We start from the raw sequence: 17,994 nt of genomic DNA, 5'->3' as shown, positions 1-17,994 counted from the left end.
AATAAACAAACATCATTTTCACAAAATTTATTTAAACACTATTTATATTTATTTTTTTTTTTAATAAAACTTGTGATTTTTTTAGTATTTTCGCAACATAAAATAAAATTGCCGCTTTTTATGCTTTCACTTGGGCTTGCCAGATGACGGGAAAGTTTGTTTACATTATGTGTGCGTTATGGTAGCACTGTACTAGGTTACCGTTACAAGAGGAATGTGTTTATAGGGATGCCGGATAGTTATTTTAAAGTGTAATAAATTTCGACGTAATACAGGCAGCACTATATTAAAATGACCGCTGCATTTAATAATGTTTGTAATATCGAAGGTATTAGAATAAAAAAAGAATTGAAAAATATAAATAAACTTTGTTTTTCTGACTTTATTATGTTTATATTATTTCGAATACTAAAAATATTAATAAAAGCATAAATGAGAAAATAAATGAAAAGTTTAATTCAATTGTCATCACGCTTGCAGAAAAAAATGAAAATTCTGTTTTAAAACAGAAAATCGAAAATTTATACATAATACAAAAAGAGATACTAAAAAAGTAATTCTTAGAAAACATTTTCATTAATGCAGATAAGTTCTAAATTTCGAAATTCATAATTTTGGTATCATGTTTTGAACAAGACATTTAATTATAAAAAATACTTTAAAACTACACGGAGATTCATTTAGTAACGATCACGACGGCCTCCTCCACCTCCACCACGACCGCCACTTCGTCCACCATAGCCTCCACCACCACCACTGCGTGGACCTCTTAAATTATTAAATTTGGACATTTCTTCATTTTTCCTCTCCTTCATTTTGGCAAAACGTTGAGCCATATCACGCAACTCCTCCGGCACATGCTGATTAGCCTCTTCAAGTATAGATATGAGCTCCGGAGCCATACCCCAATCGGAACGTGTTATATAACTAATGGAAGTACCAGTGCGACCAGCACGTCCGGTACGTCCCACACGATGTACATACTCTTCAATATTACGTGGAAAGTCAAAATTTATAACGTGACTAAAACATAAAAATTATCAATTAAGATTAATATTTCAATTTAATTCAAACTAACGTTATATCCTCGATATCAAGACCTCGTGAAGCTACATCGGTAGCTATGAGTATCCTTACTTCTCCGGAAGTAATATCGGCAATTGCTTGTTCACGATCAGACTGTAAAATTATGACATTAAAACATATTTTCATTTAGGTAAGAAATCAAATTTGATACCTGTTCACGAGAACCATGAATACATTGACACATGTAACCGTCTAAAGTCAGATCACTTGACAAATCGTCAGCTCTAACTTTTTTGCCACAAAAGATTATAATTTTATCATCTGGTTTCATATTTTTGATAAATCTTTTAGCCTAAATATTTTAAAAGTCAGTGATAAAAATACAACGAAATCAATTTTCTAAACTTACAGTATAGAATTTATCTTCTTCCTCCATTATTTCTATAATCTGTTCCACTGTATGAGTGGCAGCCAAATCCAATGAACCCACACACACTTGTATGGGATTGTTCATGTAGCTCTGAGCTAAACGTCTCACACCTGCCGGCCAGGTAGCACTTGTCATAACCGTTTGACGATCCGGACGTATATCTAATAATATCTTACGAATTTGTGGTTCAAAACCCATATCCAACATACGATCGGCTTCATCTAATACCAAATAGGTAATGGTGGCCACATCAATAACTTTAGCCTGTATAAGATCATTAAGCCGTCCCGGTGTACATATAATGATCTCAGCGCCACTTTCAACGCAACCAATTTGATCACGGCGATTGCCACCACCATAAACACAAACGCTATTTTGAAATAAATTAATTTAATAAAACTTTTCTTAAAATTTTCTTTACAAACTTACGCTTTCATGCCTCTAAATTGATACTTATTGACCTCTTTTTCAATCTGCAATGCCAACTCTCGTGTAGGAGCCATTATTAAAACATTCGGTCCTCCCCGCTCTGATCTAGGTAAACTTTGATATTCTGTATGTATCATGGCAGGCAAGAGAAAAGCTAACGTTTTGCCCGTACCCGTCTGAGCAATGCCAATCAGATCCTCACCTTTCAAAAGTATAGGCCAAGCTTGCGCCTGTATGGGAGAAGGCTTTTGAAAATCTTGTTTACGAATTTCAGCCAATAGATCTGGATATGCTGCAAAACATTGTTCAAACTTCCACACTGGATTGGGTATCTTATCACAAACATTATCCTCAGTCTTGAAAACTCTAGCCACAGTGGTCCTATTATTCTCCAAACGTATGCGTTGAACCTCATCGTTGGATAAGGCAGCCACTTCGGGTGCTTCTTGATAGAAATTCTTGGTTAGAGGAGGGCACAGAGCCCAACGTTTTTTCCTAGCAACTTCAGCTTTTTCATTTAAAGACTTCCAGTCTATAATGCCACTACTATCAACATTGCTATCGTCTTCGTAGGTGGTTCCACCGCCACCTCCGCCACTGTAGAAATCATTGTCGGGTTGGCGATAACTACCGCCGCCACCACCTCTACCATAGGAATCACTTTTATAAGAGGAGCTTCCCCTATCGCGACCATAGCTATCACCCTCACTATTACCACCATAACTTCTACTGCCTCCACCACTACCACCACCACGATTATCAGATTTTTCCATTTGCTCCTTAATATTACACAAAGCACTTTGTACATCACCATCATTGTTACCAGACACCGTTACAGTTCCTCTGCCCTTATCCAGATCTACCCGTACATTGAAGTCTGTTTGCAAACGCTGAATATTCGAGCCACCTCTACCAATGATCATGCCAATACAGTCATTACGTACCTCAATGCTTTCTTTAAAATCATAATTGCGTCCAGCATTATTTCTTCCACCGCCATCACGACCACGATCTCTACGTTTATCAAAATTATCATTTCTTCTACCTTGACCCCAATGGCCATCTGATGGCGGGCTCCTACGTCCTCCACCACTACGATTTAAATCTTGTTCATAATGTGTTTGCACTGCACTACTACAGTTGTCATCCTCTTCCCAGTCAGACATAATTTGTAAGGTTTGTAGGTTTATTTGTAGTATGTGTTCAAAGTTAAAGATTACGATCTCGTGTTTGTAAAAATTGCAATTGAAGCTAAAAAACGGTAAATTTGCAAAATTCCCCAAAATAAAAAAAATATATATTACTTTTGTTGTTGTATTTGAGGTTGCCAATGTGTAATTTAATGTAATAACAAAGGAAAGTGGTACCAGATGAGATCAATGGTAGAAAGTCATTCTTACGACTGTTGTTATAAAACTTGTTTATACTTTAATTAACAATTGCTTACCGTTTTTGTCTTTTAATATGTGATGGTTTTGACTATTCGACTTGTATCGATTTTTTGAAATTGTTAGACTTTCGATTTATTTTAACGTTTCAACTTTTCAAAACGTATACAAATTTTATACGTAGAAAATTTTCAATTCAAATGAAAATAATTTACTATTACGTGCATATAATTTGCCCACTTTGCTAATACATACTTAAAACTCTTTTATATAGATAATTTTGTTTTTCTGAAAGCCGTTAAAGAAAATTGCAAAAAGTCTACTTTGGCTAAGTTATATAATTATTTTTATTTATTTTAATATTCAGTAGTATGAAAATAACAATATTACAATTAAAAAAACATACGCCAAAATCTAGTATACAAAGTTGATATGTACATTATAAACCTTTATTAATTTATAGCTTTTTTAAACGTTAAAATTTAAACAAATACAAATAAATTAGGTCCCTACATAATTAGTTATTATTTGTTTTAAATGTTTGATTCTTAAATCGAATGTTTTTTTGACATATATTCATATCGTCAAAAAATGCCACCTTTTTTTAATTTCTATTTCTATAATCAGTTACCGACTACTCAGATACTCAACAAAAACAGCGATTACAAAAACAATGCCTGAGTAATCAGTATTTGTAAAAAAATTGTAGTGATTTTGTGTGTGTCAGAGAGCAAACTGATTGAGTCTCTAAGATTTTGTTTAAATTGTGCAATTTTTTGTATAAAAAATATTTAGTAAAATTAAAAATTATTACAAAAATAAACAATAAGTTTTGCAAAACAAGCCTAAACGATAAATGTATAATATAAATAAATGTAAGTTAGTGTATTGAAAAAAATGCTGTGATAAAATTCCCTTTTTTATATGTGCTACACGAAATAAAAGTCGCCTTAGGCACACTCGCAGCTTATAGCTGCCCGTAAGGAATACCCGTGTTTGTGTGTTGTACCCACCAAGTCTGGTCAGTCGCAGTAAAAACTCTCTGAATTTGCAAAGCAATTTGAATGAGGTGATAGCGAGTGACGATTTGTGAAAATATTTCTATGTGTTTTTAATAAATGTCAATTTTTTTCATATGTAATTTGACATTCTGAATACTCAAAAACACAAAAAAGCAAAGACAACGAGAGTAATCGACAACAAAAAAACGAATTGTTTTGTTTCAAAGGGAAAGACGGATGTATCAACAATGAAATAGTGTAAGACCGAATAAAACTAAATATTCGGTATTACGGGTTGTTAAAACAAAAATAAAAGAATATAATTATCTACGTTTAATCAGGTTTCTTGAGTAAAAAAAAAATTCAATAAATAGCTTCTATTGAAATGTGTTTATTCTAAATTATTTGAAAAAATGTGTCGCCTTCAATATAACAAAGAGTTATTTCTTTGTTTGCTTTAAAATCTTTTGGTTCGTGTGTTATCCTGGCAGTAATATGGTAACTCTATGGTGTAGAAGAAAAAATTAGGATGAAATAATAAAAAGAACAAGAAGAGGATAGTATTCAGAGTTGCCAAATCTTGTAATTTAAACGTGTTAAAGGTATTTATTAAAATTAAGAATTTATTGAAAATGAAATATGTATACCGAATGTATATATATATGAGTATATTCCATAATATAATAACAATAGTTGTATCATGTACATATCCTTATTATCCATCATAGTATAAGAGAATTTGATTATTTCACGGGTCAATGAATATTTAACCCAGAAAACAGTATACATATATGTTTAAAAAAAATGATCATAGTTGAATCAGAATTTGATAAGGTTAAAATATTACAATGTGATCAATTTCTTCAGTTCATAAAATTTCCAATCATATTTTATAAGTTATAAAAAGATGGTAATTTGTTAAATGCACTGTTTACTTTGTACTAATTGACTCCTCATATTTTATAGTATGACTTTTATGAAAATGATCTTACTTTCGCAGATATCCGTAAATATTTAAAACCAAACAGATATCCGTAAATATTTAAAAACAATTGTCTTTTTTTTATTCGGAGATTGCAAAATTGTTATAAAAAGGAAATATAATTTTTTTTGAAATTAAAAAATAATATTTAATTGAATTTTCAGAAGACATTTATTTTAAGGGTCTTTGCACTTTTATGGCGTCTTAAATATAGTTAAAAACTGTTGAACGGCACGGTCATCTTTTGATGGATACATTGTTTGTATTGATGCATGATCTTTGGTTGTACCTAAAGCCAGCAGAAAAATAATTTCCAAAGAAGCGAAAAAGAAGTAGAATTTACTCCATGGAAGTACTGAAAAAGACCTGAAGAAGTTATGATTTTAACACAGGCTTGTCATAGTAGGAATGTCCTTTTTATTTTATTCCAAATTTACTACATCTAAAGTCATTCTCAGGAAGTAATTTTCATGTTCTTTTTTTAAGTGATTAGGAAGTGAAATTGTAGTGTTTTATAATACAACTAAATTTATTTAAATAATAATAAAATAAATAAATTACATGTTTTATCAATATACTCATTTTAATAATATTAGTTTAATTCAAAAAATTTCAATTCAAAAAAATTTACTTTAAATTCAAAAAAATTTGATTATTTTCGCGTTTTTGGACGTCAAAAAACATCAATTCCACAGAGGTTAAACAAATTCACTTAGTGCTACGTTTTGTTTTACTTTTGTGATACACGAACATAATATTAAAGGAAACAAGAACAAAATATATCAAGAAAACTAAAGCCGCCTTCACACGAGCACACAAGTAATATGATCTGTCAAAATTTTGCATAGAACATATTGACCGAATATACGAAAGGAAAATTTGACAATCGTATGGCTGTCATCATTTTTTGAAATGTAAACATATAGAAAAAATTAAACAGCTGTTTCTATATTGTTAATGTTTTATACCAAGCGTGTAAACACATAAATATATCATAACTTGACGTTTGAAGGGCCTTTTAGAGTAAAATTTAAAGAATTTAAAGAAATTATCCCCTTATACTAAGCACGACCACACATAATACTCATACGTTTAAAAACATGAAGAAAAAGTTAAATTAATGAAGAAATTTTCACTAGTAATAAACGATTTTTACATATGTATGTATGTGAAAAATTTAAGGATCAAAAGACCTATAATCAAGTAGTCTTCTCTTATAAAGTTACAATATTTCCATTAAAAATGTTAACTTTGTACATAACATATTTCACAAATTTTTCTGCTTATACCTTACAAAGCCCACTTCAAACGAAAAAATCCCTAAGAAATTTCCCCACAACATAACACAATCCCTTCATTTATGGTATCTCAGCTGTGAACGACGGGAAAATAAAATGAAAACATTAATGGCTGCCAAAATGGCAGCACGCGCTGCAGCACAGCGGTTTAACATTGTTTTATGATGTGGTATAACGACGTTCCATATTCATGAAGGATTAATAATATTATTGACTGTTTATTATACGAATTTTGTTTGGAAAAACAGTTTAATAAACTATTGATAAGTTCATGAATATGGAGGCAGTGTTTGATGTCCTTAAAATTTTATCTCTTTTTTTATGCCTTCCAGTCAGAAGTTCTGCAATAAAAAAGCCCGCAAACAATACTGGAAGCTTTTGCATTTTTCATATTCATTTTATTTTACATTCTTCTTGTGTTCCTTTTGTTATCCGTGCAGCTGGGAAATGTGTTTTTAAAATGCAATGAAGAGTTAAAATTTGTGTAAAAAGCAATAGATAATTAATAAATTAATTAAATTGCAATAATAACAAATTTTTTTTATTTTCTCTTGCAGATATTTTGGTATTTGGTGAAATGAATGTGAAAAAAAGATTAAAGTATTAAAAATGAATAAATAGATCAACATTAAAAATTTGTGAACAAAAAAGTTGTTCGTGTGCAGAGTAGAAGAAGAAGGGTTGAATATCGCGGATGGTTGATTGAATTTGTGTATAAGTGGAAATTTATTGAAATCCAAAGAAAATATACACACAAACACTACTGCTGTTACCGCAAAAGCCTACAATCACAACAACACCGACGAACGAGGAGCATACACAACAATTTTTGCAAAACAAGAACAGCACCAACAACAACAACATAATTGAAGAAGAACAGACAACAAATACACGCATACACAACTACAAAATCCAACTTGGGCAAAATGCCTAGTGCCTCTTTTACATCATCGCGCTCCTATGTGCGACGTTCCAGACGAAAGGGTGCCAATCGTATTGCATTACCAAATCGCCCAACTGGTATGTTATTAACTGCAGCTAATTATATTTACAAACTTATTCGTGTCTTACTTTAATTTTTAAGGAAACATTATGGATCCCATGCTCCAGAATACGGCTTCAACATCAGCATCACAATTGAATGCAAATTTAATGCAAAATCACTCTGCCATGTCCACAACAGCTGCATCGACATCTGCCATAGCTTCCGCCGCTGCTGTAGCCTCATCGGCAGCCAATGCAAATGCAGGGACTTCAACATCTTCGCCCTCAGCAACTTCCTCGTCGTCATCATCATCAGCGGCATGTTCGTCTAGTAATGTAGGCGTTTTGTTATCCCTTAAACAACAACAGTCTTTAGCATCATCGTCCTCCTCAGCCGATATGTATGATGCATCTGGGCCATCCTGTTCAAAATCACAGTCAGGAGCTTCATGTTCACATGCTTCGTCATCGTCATCCTCAAATACAGCTTTGGCTCAATTGGGTTCGGGGTCAGCGAATACCTCAACGTGTAATCAAATGTCGTCATTTAACAATCCCTCATCTCCTGAATATGTGGGAATGCATATAAATGATAACGAACCAGGAACTTCCAGTGGCGGTAAGTTTAGATTTGAAAGAAATAATTAATTTGCATTAAATTTTAAACGATCTTCACTTTTTCATTAATAGCATTTTCTTCCTCCTCTCTAATGGGCAGCAGTGGAAATTCGGCTGCCTCCACATCACCATTAAATACATCATCAACATCATCGACTTGTGTACATCAACCGCCATACGATTTACGAAGTAAATTGCCTGCCAATAGTAATCACGATCAATGGTCGACATCAGTATTGTCTTCAAACTCATCATCCTCAAACCCCTCCTCTTCCTCCTCTACCGCATCGGCCAATAACAACAACAACACATCATGCTCCATGAGCATTTCCACAGGAGTTATTGTTGGCCCTTCGTCTGGCTCAAATTTAAATAATAATTTACCTTCGGGTTCATCGTCATCCTCGTCATCTAATAATCAGACAGCAGCTGTAATACATGCACCCTGCACTAATGCATCATTTCCAGTGAATAATGCTCACACAACCGGAGCTCCACTAACACACCCGCCAACCGTACACAGTTCCATACCACAACAGCATTGCAGTGCACTACCCATAGGTGGCTCTGATACAAATAGTTTTATGTTGCCGGCCCGCAAAAGATCCAGACGTCTGTATGCGATTAGCGTAGATACGGCGCTTATGTCACCTCCCAGTATGTCCAACTCTTACAATGGTCCCTCTGCGGCTCAATATTTGCAATACGAGCTACCCGATGAGGTTTTATTGGTCATATTTTCCTATCTATTGGAACAGGATCTTTGTCGTTTGGCTCAAGTCTGCAAACGTTTTAATACAATTGCCAACGACACTGAACTGTGGAGACGTTTATATCAATCAGTCTTTGAATATGATTTACCCCTCTTTAATCCCGAAATTTCCAAATTTATCTTTGAGAAACCTGAAGATTCCGAGTATGCCAACGCTTGGAAGGAAAGTTTCCGCCAATTGTATCGTGGTGTTCATGTAAGGCCTGGTTATCAGAATAAAAAATATCCCGGACGTTCCATAGTATTCTTTGACACCATACAAGCCGCTTTAGATTATCCCGAGGAGAGAGCTGCTTCTGTAGGTGCAGCCTCTACTTCAAGTGCTGTGATCAACGCGGGTCTTTCGAATCCTTCAGCCGGTGGAGCTAGTGTCAATGCTTTGTCCAACATGTACGAAGACGCTGTTCCGCCGCTCGATCATCCGGGTCCTTTGATATTTTTACATGCTGGTCATTACAAAGGAGAATATCTATTTATTGACTCGGATGTGGCGCTAATCGGTGCAGCTCCTGGTAATGTTGCCGAGGCAGTGGTGCTAGAACGTGAAGCCGGCTCCACCGTCATGTTTGTAGAGGGTGCCAAATACGCGTATGTTGGCTACTTGACGCTCAAATTCTCTCCTGATGTCACATCCACTGTGTCGCATCACAAACACTACTGCCTAGATATTGGTGAAAATTGTTCACCCACTGTGGATAATTGTATTATACGCAGTTCATCGGTGGTGGGTGCTGCAGTGTGTGTGGGTGGCGTTAATGCTAATCCCATTATACGCAATTGCGACATTAGTGATTGTGAGAATGTGGGTCTCTATGTGACGGACTATGCTCAGGGCACCTATGAACACAACGAAATTAGTCGTAATGCCTTGGCCGGCATCTGGGTGAAAAATTTCGCTAGTCCTATTATGCGTGAGAATCATATACACCACGGCAGAGATGTGGGAATATTTACATTTGAAAATGGAATGGTAAATAATGGTTTCTACCCAAAAATATTAATATTAATTCTAATTTTAATCTTCTTCTCTCTTAGGGTTACTTTGAAAAGAATGATATACACAATAATCGTATTGCTGGTTTTGAGGTAAAAGCCGGTGCTAATCCCACAGTGGTGAAATGTGAAATACATCATGGCCAGACGGGAGGCATTTATGTGCATGAAAATGGTTTGGGACAATTTATCGAAAATCGCATACACTCCAATAATTTTGCTGGTAAATATATGAATTCTCAAGAAGAAACAGAATTGAAAGTTATTAATTTATGTTTTATTGATAGGTGTTTGGATAACCTCGAATAGCAATCCTACCATACGCAAGAATGAAATCTATAATGGTCATCAGGGTGGGGTTTATATCTTTGGCGAGGGACGTGGTCTCATCGAACACAATAATATTTACGGCAATGCTTTGGCGGGCATACAAATACGCACAAATAGTGATCCCATTGTAAGACACAATAAAATCCATCATGGTCAGCATGGTGGCATTTATGTGCATGAAAAGGGCCAGGGTTTAATTGAAGAAAACGAAGTGTATTCCAACACATTAGCAGGTGTATGGATAACAACGGGCAGTACCCCAGTATTAAGAAGAAATCGTATACATTCTGGCAAACAAGTAAATGAACACATCCTTTACAAGAAATTGATAAAAAAAATAATTCAAAACATTTTTTTTAAGGTTGGCGTGTATTTCTATGACAATGGCCATGGCAAACTCGAGGACAATGACATTTTCAATCATTTATATTCCGGTGTACAGATACGTACTGGCAGTAATCCCGTCATAAGGGGCAATAAAATTTGGGGTGGTCAAAATGGCGGTGTACTAGTTTACAACGGCGGTCTGGGTTTATTGGAACAAAATGAAATCTTCGATAATGCCATGGCCGGCGTTTGGATTAAGACTGATTCAAATCCCACTTTAAAGCGTAACAAAATCTATGATGGTCGTGATGGTGGCATTTGTATTTTTAACGGTGGCAAAGGCATCCTAGAAGAGAACGATATATTTCGCAATACCCAGGCAGGTGTTTTAATATCAACACAATCTCATCCCATTTTGCGACGCAATCGTATTTACGATGGCCAAGCGGCTGGTGTTGAAATCACTAACAATGCCACCGCCACATTGGAGTACAATCAAATATTTAAGAATAAATTTGGTGGTTTATGCTTGGCCAGCGGTGTTCAGCCCATAACGAGGGGCAATCAAATATTCAACAACGAAGATGAGGTGGAGAAAGCCGTTTCGGGCGGTCAATGCCTCTATAAAATAAGCAGTTACACATCATTTCCCATGCACGATTTCTATCGATGTCAGACGTGTAACACAACCGATCGTAATGCGATTTGCGTTAATTGTATTAAAAACTGTCATGCAGGTCATGATGTCGAATTTATAAGACATGATCGGTAAGTAGATGTTTTTTTTGAAATTAAATGTAAATTGTTTAATTATGAATAAAGTTGCATAAATAAACTTTAATTCTTATTTTTGTAAAGTTTCTTCTGTGATTGTGGTGCCGGCACCTTATCAAATCAGTGTCAACTACAGGGTGAGCCTACTCAAGATACTGATACCCTCTATGATTCAGCAGCTCCTATGGAATCTCATACACTTATGGTAAATTAACTAGAACTTTAACTGTAAGTATTTCCTTTTCTTTTCACTCGCACTTTTAAACGAAAAACAAAAACATCCATTCGAATTCAAACAAATCGAATTAAAAAACGTACGAGTTTTCTTTTTTGTGTTAACAAAAAGAAATCTAAACCATAATATATTAATTAATAATAGAAAAGAAAGAAAGAAAAAATAAGAAAAAAATAAGAAAAAAAACATTTAATGCAATTAACTTTAAACTTAAACAAAAGTAATTATAATTATTTCATAATATTAATATTAACATTTACAATATAAATATCTCTCTATATACATATATAAATAAAAGTAATTAATTATAAATATACATATTAATTATAAATATAAATTTCTACAATTACTTTTAGTATACATATTAAATATTAAAATTATATTACAAAAATTAAAAACATAGAAAACATACAATTTATAAAATATTTAGTCTCCAATAATACTTATAGATTTATATACAAATACTATGTACTCTCTATAAACTTTACACAAATTACACGTAAATTTTATAATATTTTTCTTTAATTTTTTCAATTCTGTTTTTTTTTTTCCTCATTTTGTTTCATTTGCATAAATATGAATCGAAATTACAAACAAATTAATTTATATGCAACGTATAAATTTATACATGTAAAATATATTATATATAAATGAAACAGCAACTGAAATGTTTTATTTTAAACATTAACAACACTCTGCTACACATAAATACTATAATAGCCAGTAATATTTTATATTACACACATACACACACACACTAAACTTTTCAAACTTATTTAAAAAGTATGAAAATTATCAAGAAATTAAGTACAATTTCTTTATTAAAATGTTATGAATTTTATTTGAAATTACGATTTTTGAAACCAGTAACGTGTATATCCCCTTAAAGATTTAGTTTTTAACTAAACAAATCAGTATTTATTAGCTAAAGATTTTTGTAGAAAATTTAACATATTTAGGGAAAGTTTTGTTTCTAATGCTAGGTTACGGTTGTTAGATCTTACAACGTTGGTAGTAAAATGTGCAGAAAAACTTCTAATAACAGTGTAAACTTACAAATTTTGCTTTTAAATTTGTCGGTAATACTTTTTCTGACAACATTGCATAGAAAAAATTTTTAATTCAGACGATTGTTAGACATTTTCTGAAATTTTTTCTGACAATACTGTAAGATCTGAAACAAATTTAAAAATGAAACAAATTTTAAAAAAATCACCCCTATTCTATATATCGATTACGTTTCCTCATTCAGTTAGGGTAGATGGGGGACCAGAAGCCACTTTTATTTGAGGCGGCCTCAAATAAAAGTAAAAGGAATAAAACTAAAGTATTCGGATACTTTAGTTTTATTCCTTTCGATCTCTCGATCATTGACCAAAAACAGTAATAACGCCCCATCCATGGGGTAAATAGGCCAAAGAAATGGGGTAGATTTGTCATAAGTAAAATAACACAAAAATTAAAACATATTTTGCTGTTTTATGCAGAAACGATTATTAAAGTTAACAATGGTTTACTACGCACTTTTTGGATGGGGGACCTTACGCCAATTTTTTTTAAGGCGGCCTCAAATGAAAACCACAATATATTTTCTTTATTTTTTTCCTGGTTCGGATACTTAGATGTGTTGACTTTAGTTTTATTCCTTTCGATCTTTCCATATTAATGTACATATTTTTTAAACTTTACCACATTGACCAAAAACGGTAATAACGCCCCATCCATGGGGTAAATACGCCAAAGGAATGGGGTAGATTTGTCATAAGTAAACACAAAACACAAAAATGAAAAAACGATTATTAAAGTTAACAATGGTTTACTACGCACTTTTTCCATATAACAACAGGTTTAAACAAACATTGCTAACTTAATAATCGTTTTTGCATAAGGCGGTTATATTTTAAATAATCAAACAAAGTACAATAAATGAGATATAGAAGTGAACAATTAATTCACAATAGTTGATTTTGTATAAAACAGCTGTTCAATGTTTACAAAATTTCATCAACAAATTTAACAACGGAAATTTGTTTCACGACAAAAATGTTAGTGAAGGAAAAAAGTAAAAAAAGGAACATATTTCACGTGAAATGATGTTGGCGATAAGGATGATAAAAACTGTTTTTTTTTTATTTTAACCAAATTTTGTTTTACATCACAAGCATATATTCAGCGAATGTGCCCCTTTGAAAAAAAATCAATCTCGTCTGCCTCTCATCACATGTAAAGTTAATCTTTCAAATTTTCTGGGATGATAGATAATCGATAAACGAAAAGAAAATTTGATAATGTGATAAAATTTATTACTCGGTTTTTTAAGTTATTCGCATTGACAGATGTGCCCCTATGGCGAATGATCACCCTTCTACCTTACTCAACGATCAACAAAAAACGGAAACGTAAGAAAAAAACAATTACATTTTAGTTTAATTATTTAAGATTCTGTTTTTGTTAGTTGCTATTTTAGTGACTGAGCTTCGAATCGCAATACTAGAATACCAAATTTTTTAAATGTAGAAAATTTCGATTCGAATTGAAATACAAATAGGGGTAAATAAATGAAATTTGAGTTAAACATTAATAGCAAATCTTTATGATTCGATTTTGCATATTTTTGATTTTTCTAAATTATTTTATTAAATTTTTCATATGAAATGAAAAATTTTGTAAAAAAAAATATTTCAAAATTTAATATTTTTACTGAATAATTCTGATCCCATAAATGTTTATAAATAAGAAAATGAAATTTTTTCGAAATGAAAATGTTTTATTCGAAATTGAAATTTGAAAATTTAGTTTCGATGTTGAAAATTTAGATCGAAATTAAAATTTACGTTTCGAGAATAAAAATTTCGATTCGAAAATAAAAAATTCGTTTCGAGAATAAAAATTTCGATTCGAAAATAAAAATTTTTATTCCAAATTGAAAATTTTGATTCGAATTTAACAATTTTGATAAAAAAATGTTTGGTTTAAATTCGAAATATTAATTTGATAATAAATTATTTGAAAAATTAAATATTTATAAATAAAATATTAAAATTTTGTTTTATTGTTTTTAATCTTGATTTAAAACTAAACAATTTAGTAGTTAGTTTTGTTTCAAAATTTATAAATTGTCAATATAAAAATTCGTAATAAACATAAATTTTGATTTAAAATAAAAATTTTTATTCAAAATTAAACATTTTACTTCGAAAATTTATTCATTCGAAATTATAAAATTTAGAAATAGAATATATTTATACGAAACCGAATATTTTCATTTAAAATTGATTATTCGTATTATGACTTTTGAAAATGTTGATTCCAAATAAAAAATTGAATTGAAATTAAAACGTTTGTGTAATAAATAAAGATTTTAATTCGAATTTAAAAATTTTGATTGTAAAATGACAATCAGAATATATATCGAACTTTTGTTTCAAAATTTAAAAATCTAAATTTAAATAAATAAATAATAAATATTTTGACCCAAAATTTTAATTTGGTAATGAAAATTTAATTTCGAATTTGAAATTTTGGTTTCAAAATTTTTATAGTTCTGAAATTAAAAATTTTAATTTCAGAATTAACATGTTTATTCCATATTAAACATTTTTATTAAAAAATTAAAATTTCGATTCAAAATTTATAATATTGATTTTTTAAATTCAATTTTTTATTTAAAAAAATTAACTTCGATTATGAAATCAATTGCTATTTGTTCGGAGAAAATTAAATATTTTTTTAATCGTAGATTGATTTAGAAATGTTTTGAAATGATGATTTTGATTAAAATTTTTAAATTCTCAGTAAAATCGAGAAATTTTTTTTAACCAGAAAAAAATTTTTCTTATTTTGAAAAATTTTGCTTCGAATCGTAAAATTTTGACTCATTTATAAACAAAATTGAAACCGCTAAGTTTTTATAAAAAATTAAGTTTTTCTACAAAATTTTTTACTAAAATGAAATTATCCTATTCACAATAGGTGTTGTACAGTTGTATCGTAGTGTGTCGTAATTTTTTATTATTGATTTGTTTTTGTTTCAAAAAATTGTATTTGAAAAATGTTTATAACATACAATGCTACAACGATACGACCTTGATTGTTAATTGGCCAAATATGTTGAACAATTTGAGTGAAAATATTTTCAGTACAAAAATTTTACAAATATTCAATACAAATTTACTTTCTAATTTCTTTTGCTTAACAAATTTTTATTTAAAATTTGTTTTTAACATTTCTCTTTTAAATTTAAGTTAAGTTTTAAATTTTTATAAATTTCTTTTTAATTTTATGTATTTAGTTTTGTTTTTTATTTGTTGTGTTTTAATAGAAAATTATTTTCAAAATTTGGAAACGTTAAAACATTTTTTTTTTTTTTGAAATATTACAAATTTTAACTTTTATTATTTGTTTTTTAAAACCTGACTGCCCCAAAACTGTTTCAAAAGTATTTAAAGCTTTATTTTAAAAATTCTAATTACATGTGCCAATTACAAAAATATTTTAAACAAAATTATTTTATTAAAAATTTAACGTTTCTTTTAATTTGTGTACATTTTATTATATTTAAATAATTGTCAAATTATTATTATTATTTTATTAAATTTTCATTAAACTAATTTGTTCTATACTACACTGAGAGAAAACAGTAGATTTTTCTTTTACAAAAAAACAGGATTTAAAACGAAAAGTCTTAAAAGCTGGGCTTAAAACTAAAACTATCGTATAAATTCCTACATTATTTGTAATTCAAAGATTTTAAAGAGGCTTGTCAAGAGTTGTGTGTTTTTTAAGAAGAAGGAGACTTTTGAGCCTTTTAAGTTTTTTTTCTCTATTGGTTTCAATATTTCAATTTCGTTTGTAAAATAACAAAATTTTTGTATATAAAAATAAAAATTATATAAAACAAAACGATAATATTCCCCTTTTATCTATCTATGTGCAATTAAGATTTCTACATTAATGTTTTTTGTATAGTACTTTAATATTAATAATAAAATTAAAAAAAATATATATAATAACAATATTTGTCTAAAAAAAATTAAACAATAATTGTAATAATAAAAAAACAAGACACCAAAATCCCAGTGAAAAAGTATTTTTGATTGAAATAACCGAAAAATAATGTTGAAAAAAAAACAATTTAAACAAGCAATACAATTGAAAAATACTATTTTGAATAAATATTGTTTTAGCAACAACAATATTTTTTTTTTTTAATTAAAATTTTATGTTTTATTATTATTTTATGTTAGAATTAAGCTAAAAAAACAAATTGGAAATCCTTTAATATTAAAAAAAAACTTAACATTTAATTTTAAGTTTTTCTTAAGTTTGCTTTTTTTATATATATATACACAAACAAACTTACAAAATATTTTAATATAAAATATTATAATCTTAAAAATAAATGTTTTTTTATATGTATTTTTGATGATCACACAATGATGATGATAATGATGGATGAATGAATGAATGAATGTGGCTGATAACTACTGTAGTCATTACAATTTAGTCTAGTAGTTTTATTAAAACAACAAATTCACAAGTTTTAATACAAAAAAAAAAACAAAAAAAAAACAAAAACAAAACAAAAGTATTTTATAAGACTTTAAGAAAAACAACAACTATTTGTAACAATATTTGAAAAAAGAAAAACCATAAAAATCATTAACTGAAATAATTAAAATAATAATTTTGGATTTATTGCAGCTAAAAGAAATATTTTAAATCAAATGATATTATGAAAAAAAATAATTAATTAAAAAACAAATTGATGAATTAATACATAAAAACAAACAAACAAATTTGAACAAAATTAAAACCAACAACAACCAGAAACTTAATTGTGTCATTTTAGTTATTTAAGAAGCTCACATTTAACAACAACAACAACAAAAACTACTAATTAATCATTAAAAATAAATAAATAATATAATTATAATACAAATAAAAAATATATATAAAATAAGAAAATTATTCTTTTTTTATTGAGAATAGTCAATTGTTTCAAGAACTAAAGCAAACGGAGGTTTAGAATAAGAAGCAGTAATTCCTTCGTTGAATATGAATATCTTAAAAGGGTTTTAACCTTTAAGTTTATCCGAATTGATTCCCTGAAAAAAACTGGTGTAGAATCTAAAAAATTAGAACTTAGTAGGCTGAACACACAATAGCCATTTCAAACTGAGATTCTGTATTCCAAGACATTGGCTAATTATGTGCTTTATAGTATATAGTTTCTTTGCATATTCGCATTTAAACCGATAGTCCGCTATTTTACACTACTGACAATTGACCTGCTGGGTATCCGGCCATAAAGGTCAGTCTGGCAACGAAATCACTGTCTGAAATCACTATCGTTAAGCGGTAACAGCTTTTGGTATTTTCCTCTTGATAGTATATTTTGGCGCTTG

At 30.1% G+C, this 17,994-nt stretch overlaps 2 protein-coding genes across 5 annotated transcripts; one reads left to right on the top strand and one right to left on the bottom strand.

The window, feature by feature from the left end:
• Nucleotides 1-362: 362 nt before the first annotated feature.
• On the bottom strand, nucleotides 363-3,482 carry LOC111676052 (ATP-dependent RNA helicase dbp2). The gene is made up of 6 exons (XM_046948062.1): nucleotides 3,333-3,482; nucleotides 1,886-3,136; nucleotides 1,436-1,826; nucleotides 1,238-1,378; nucleotides 1,079-1,179; nucleotides 363-1,023 (listed from the first exon to the last, which is right to left on the bottom strand). The coding sequence occupies exons 2-6, from the start codon at nucleotides 3,049-3,051 to the stop codon at nucleotides 681-683; spliced, it is 2,142 nt and encodes a 713-aa protein (XP_046804018.1). The 5' UTR covers nucleotides 3,052-3,136; nucleotides 3,333-3,482; the 3' UTR covers nucleotides 363-680.
• Nucleotides 3,483-3,997: 515 nt separating this feature from the next.
• On the top strand, nucleotides 3,998-17,219 carry LOC111676051 (F-box only protein 11). Of its 4 annotated transcripts, XM_046948060.1 has the most exons (9): nucleotides 3,998-4,148; nucleotides 7,112-7,574; nucleotides 7,639-8,157; nucleotides 8,229-9,898; nucleotides 9,964-10,144; nucleotides 10,209-10,549; nucleotides 10,613-11,346; nucleotides 11,437-11,580; nucleotides 17,080-17,219. In XM_046948060.1, exons 2-8 carry the CDS (start codon nucleotides 7,481-7,483, stop codon nucleotides 11,564-11,566), a joined length of 3,669 nt encoding a protein of 1,222 aa, XP_046804016.1. In that variant the 5' UTR covers nucleotides 3,998-4,148; nucleotides 7,112-7,480; the 3' UTR covers nucleotides 11,567-11,580; nucleotides 17,080-17,219. The 4 variants fall into 4 exon arrangements, with proteins under 4 accessions (XP_046804016.1, XP_023292701.2, XP_046804015.1 ...); XM_023436933.2 differs by lacking the exon at nucleotides 17,080-17,219 and having other exon boundaries at nucleotides 3,999-4,148; nucleotides 11,437-11,772; XM_046948059.1 differs by lacking the exons at nucleotides 3,998-4,148; nucleotides 17,080-17,219 and adding an exon at nucleotides 4,305-4,876 and having other exon boundaries at nucleotides 11,437-11,772.
• The last annotated feature ends 775 nt before the right edge of the window (nucleotides 17,220-17,994 follow it).

Source organism: Lucilia cuprina, chromosome 4 (assembly GCF_022045245.1).
Source record: "Lucilia cuprina isolate Lc7/37 chromosome 4, ASM2204524v1, whole genome shotgun sequence".
In the NCBI taxonomy this organism is placed as follows: domain Eukaryota; kingdom Metazoa; phylum Arthropoda; class Insecta; order Diptera; family Calliphoridae; genus Lucilia; species Lucilia cuprina.
This window is presented reverse-complemented; position numbering and strand designations above follow the sequence as displayed.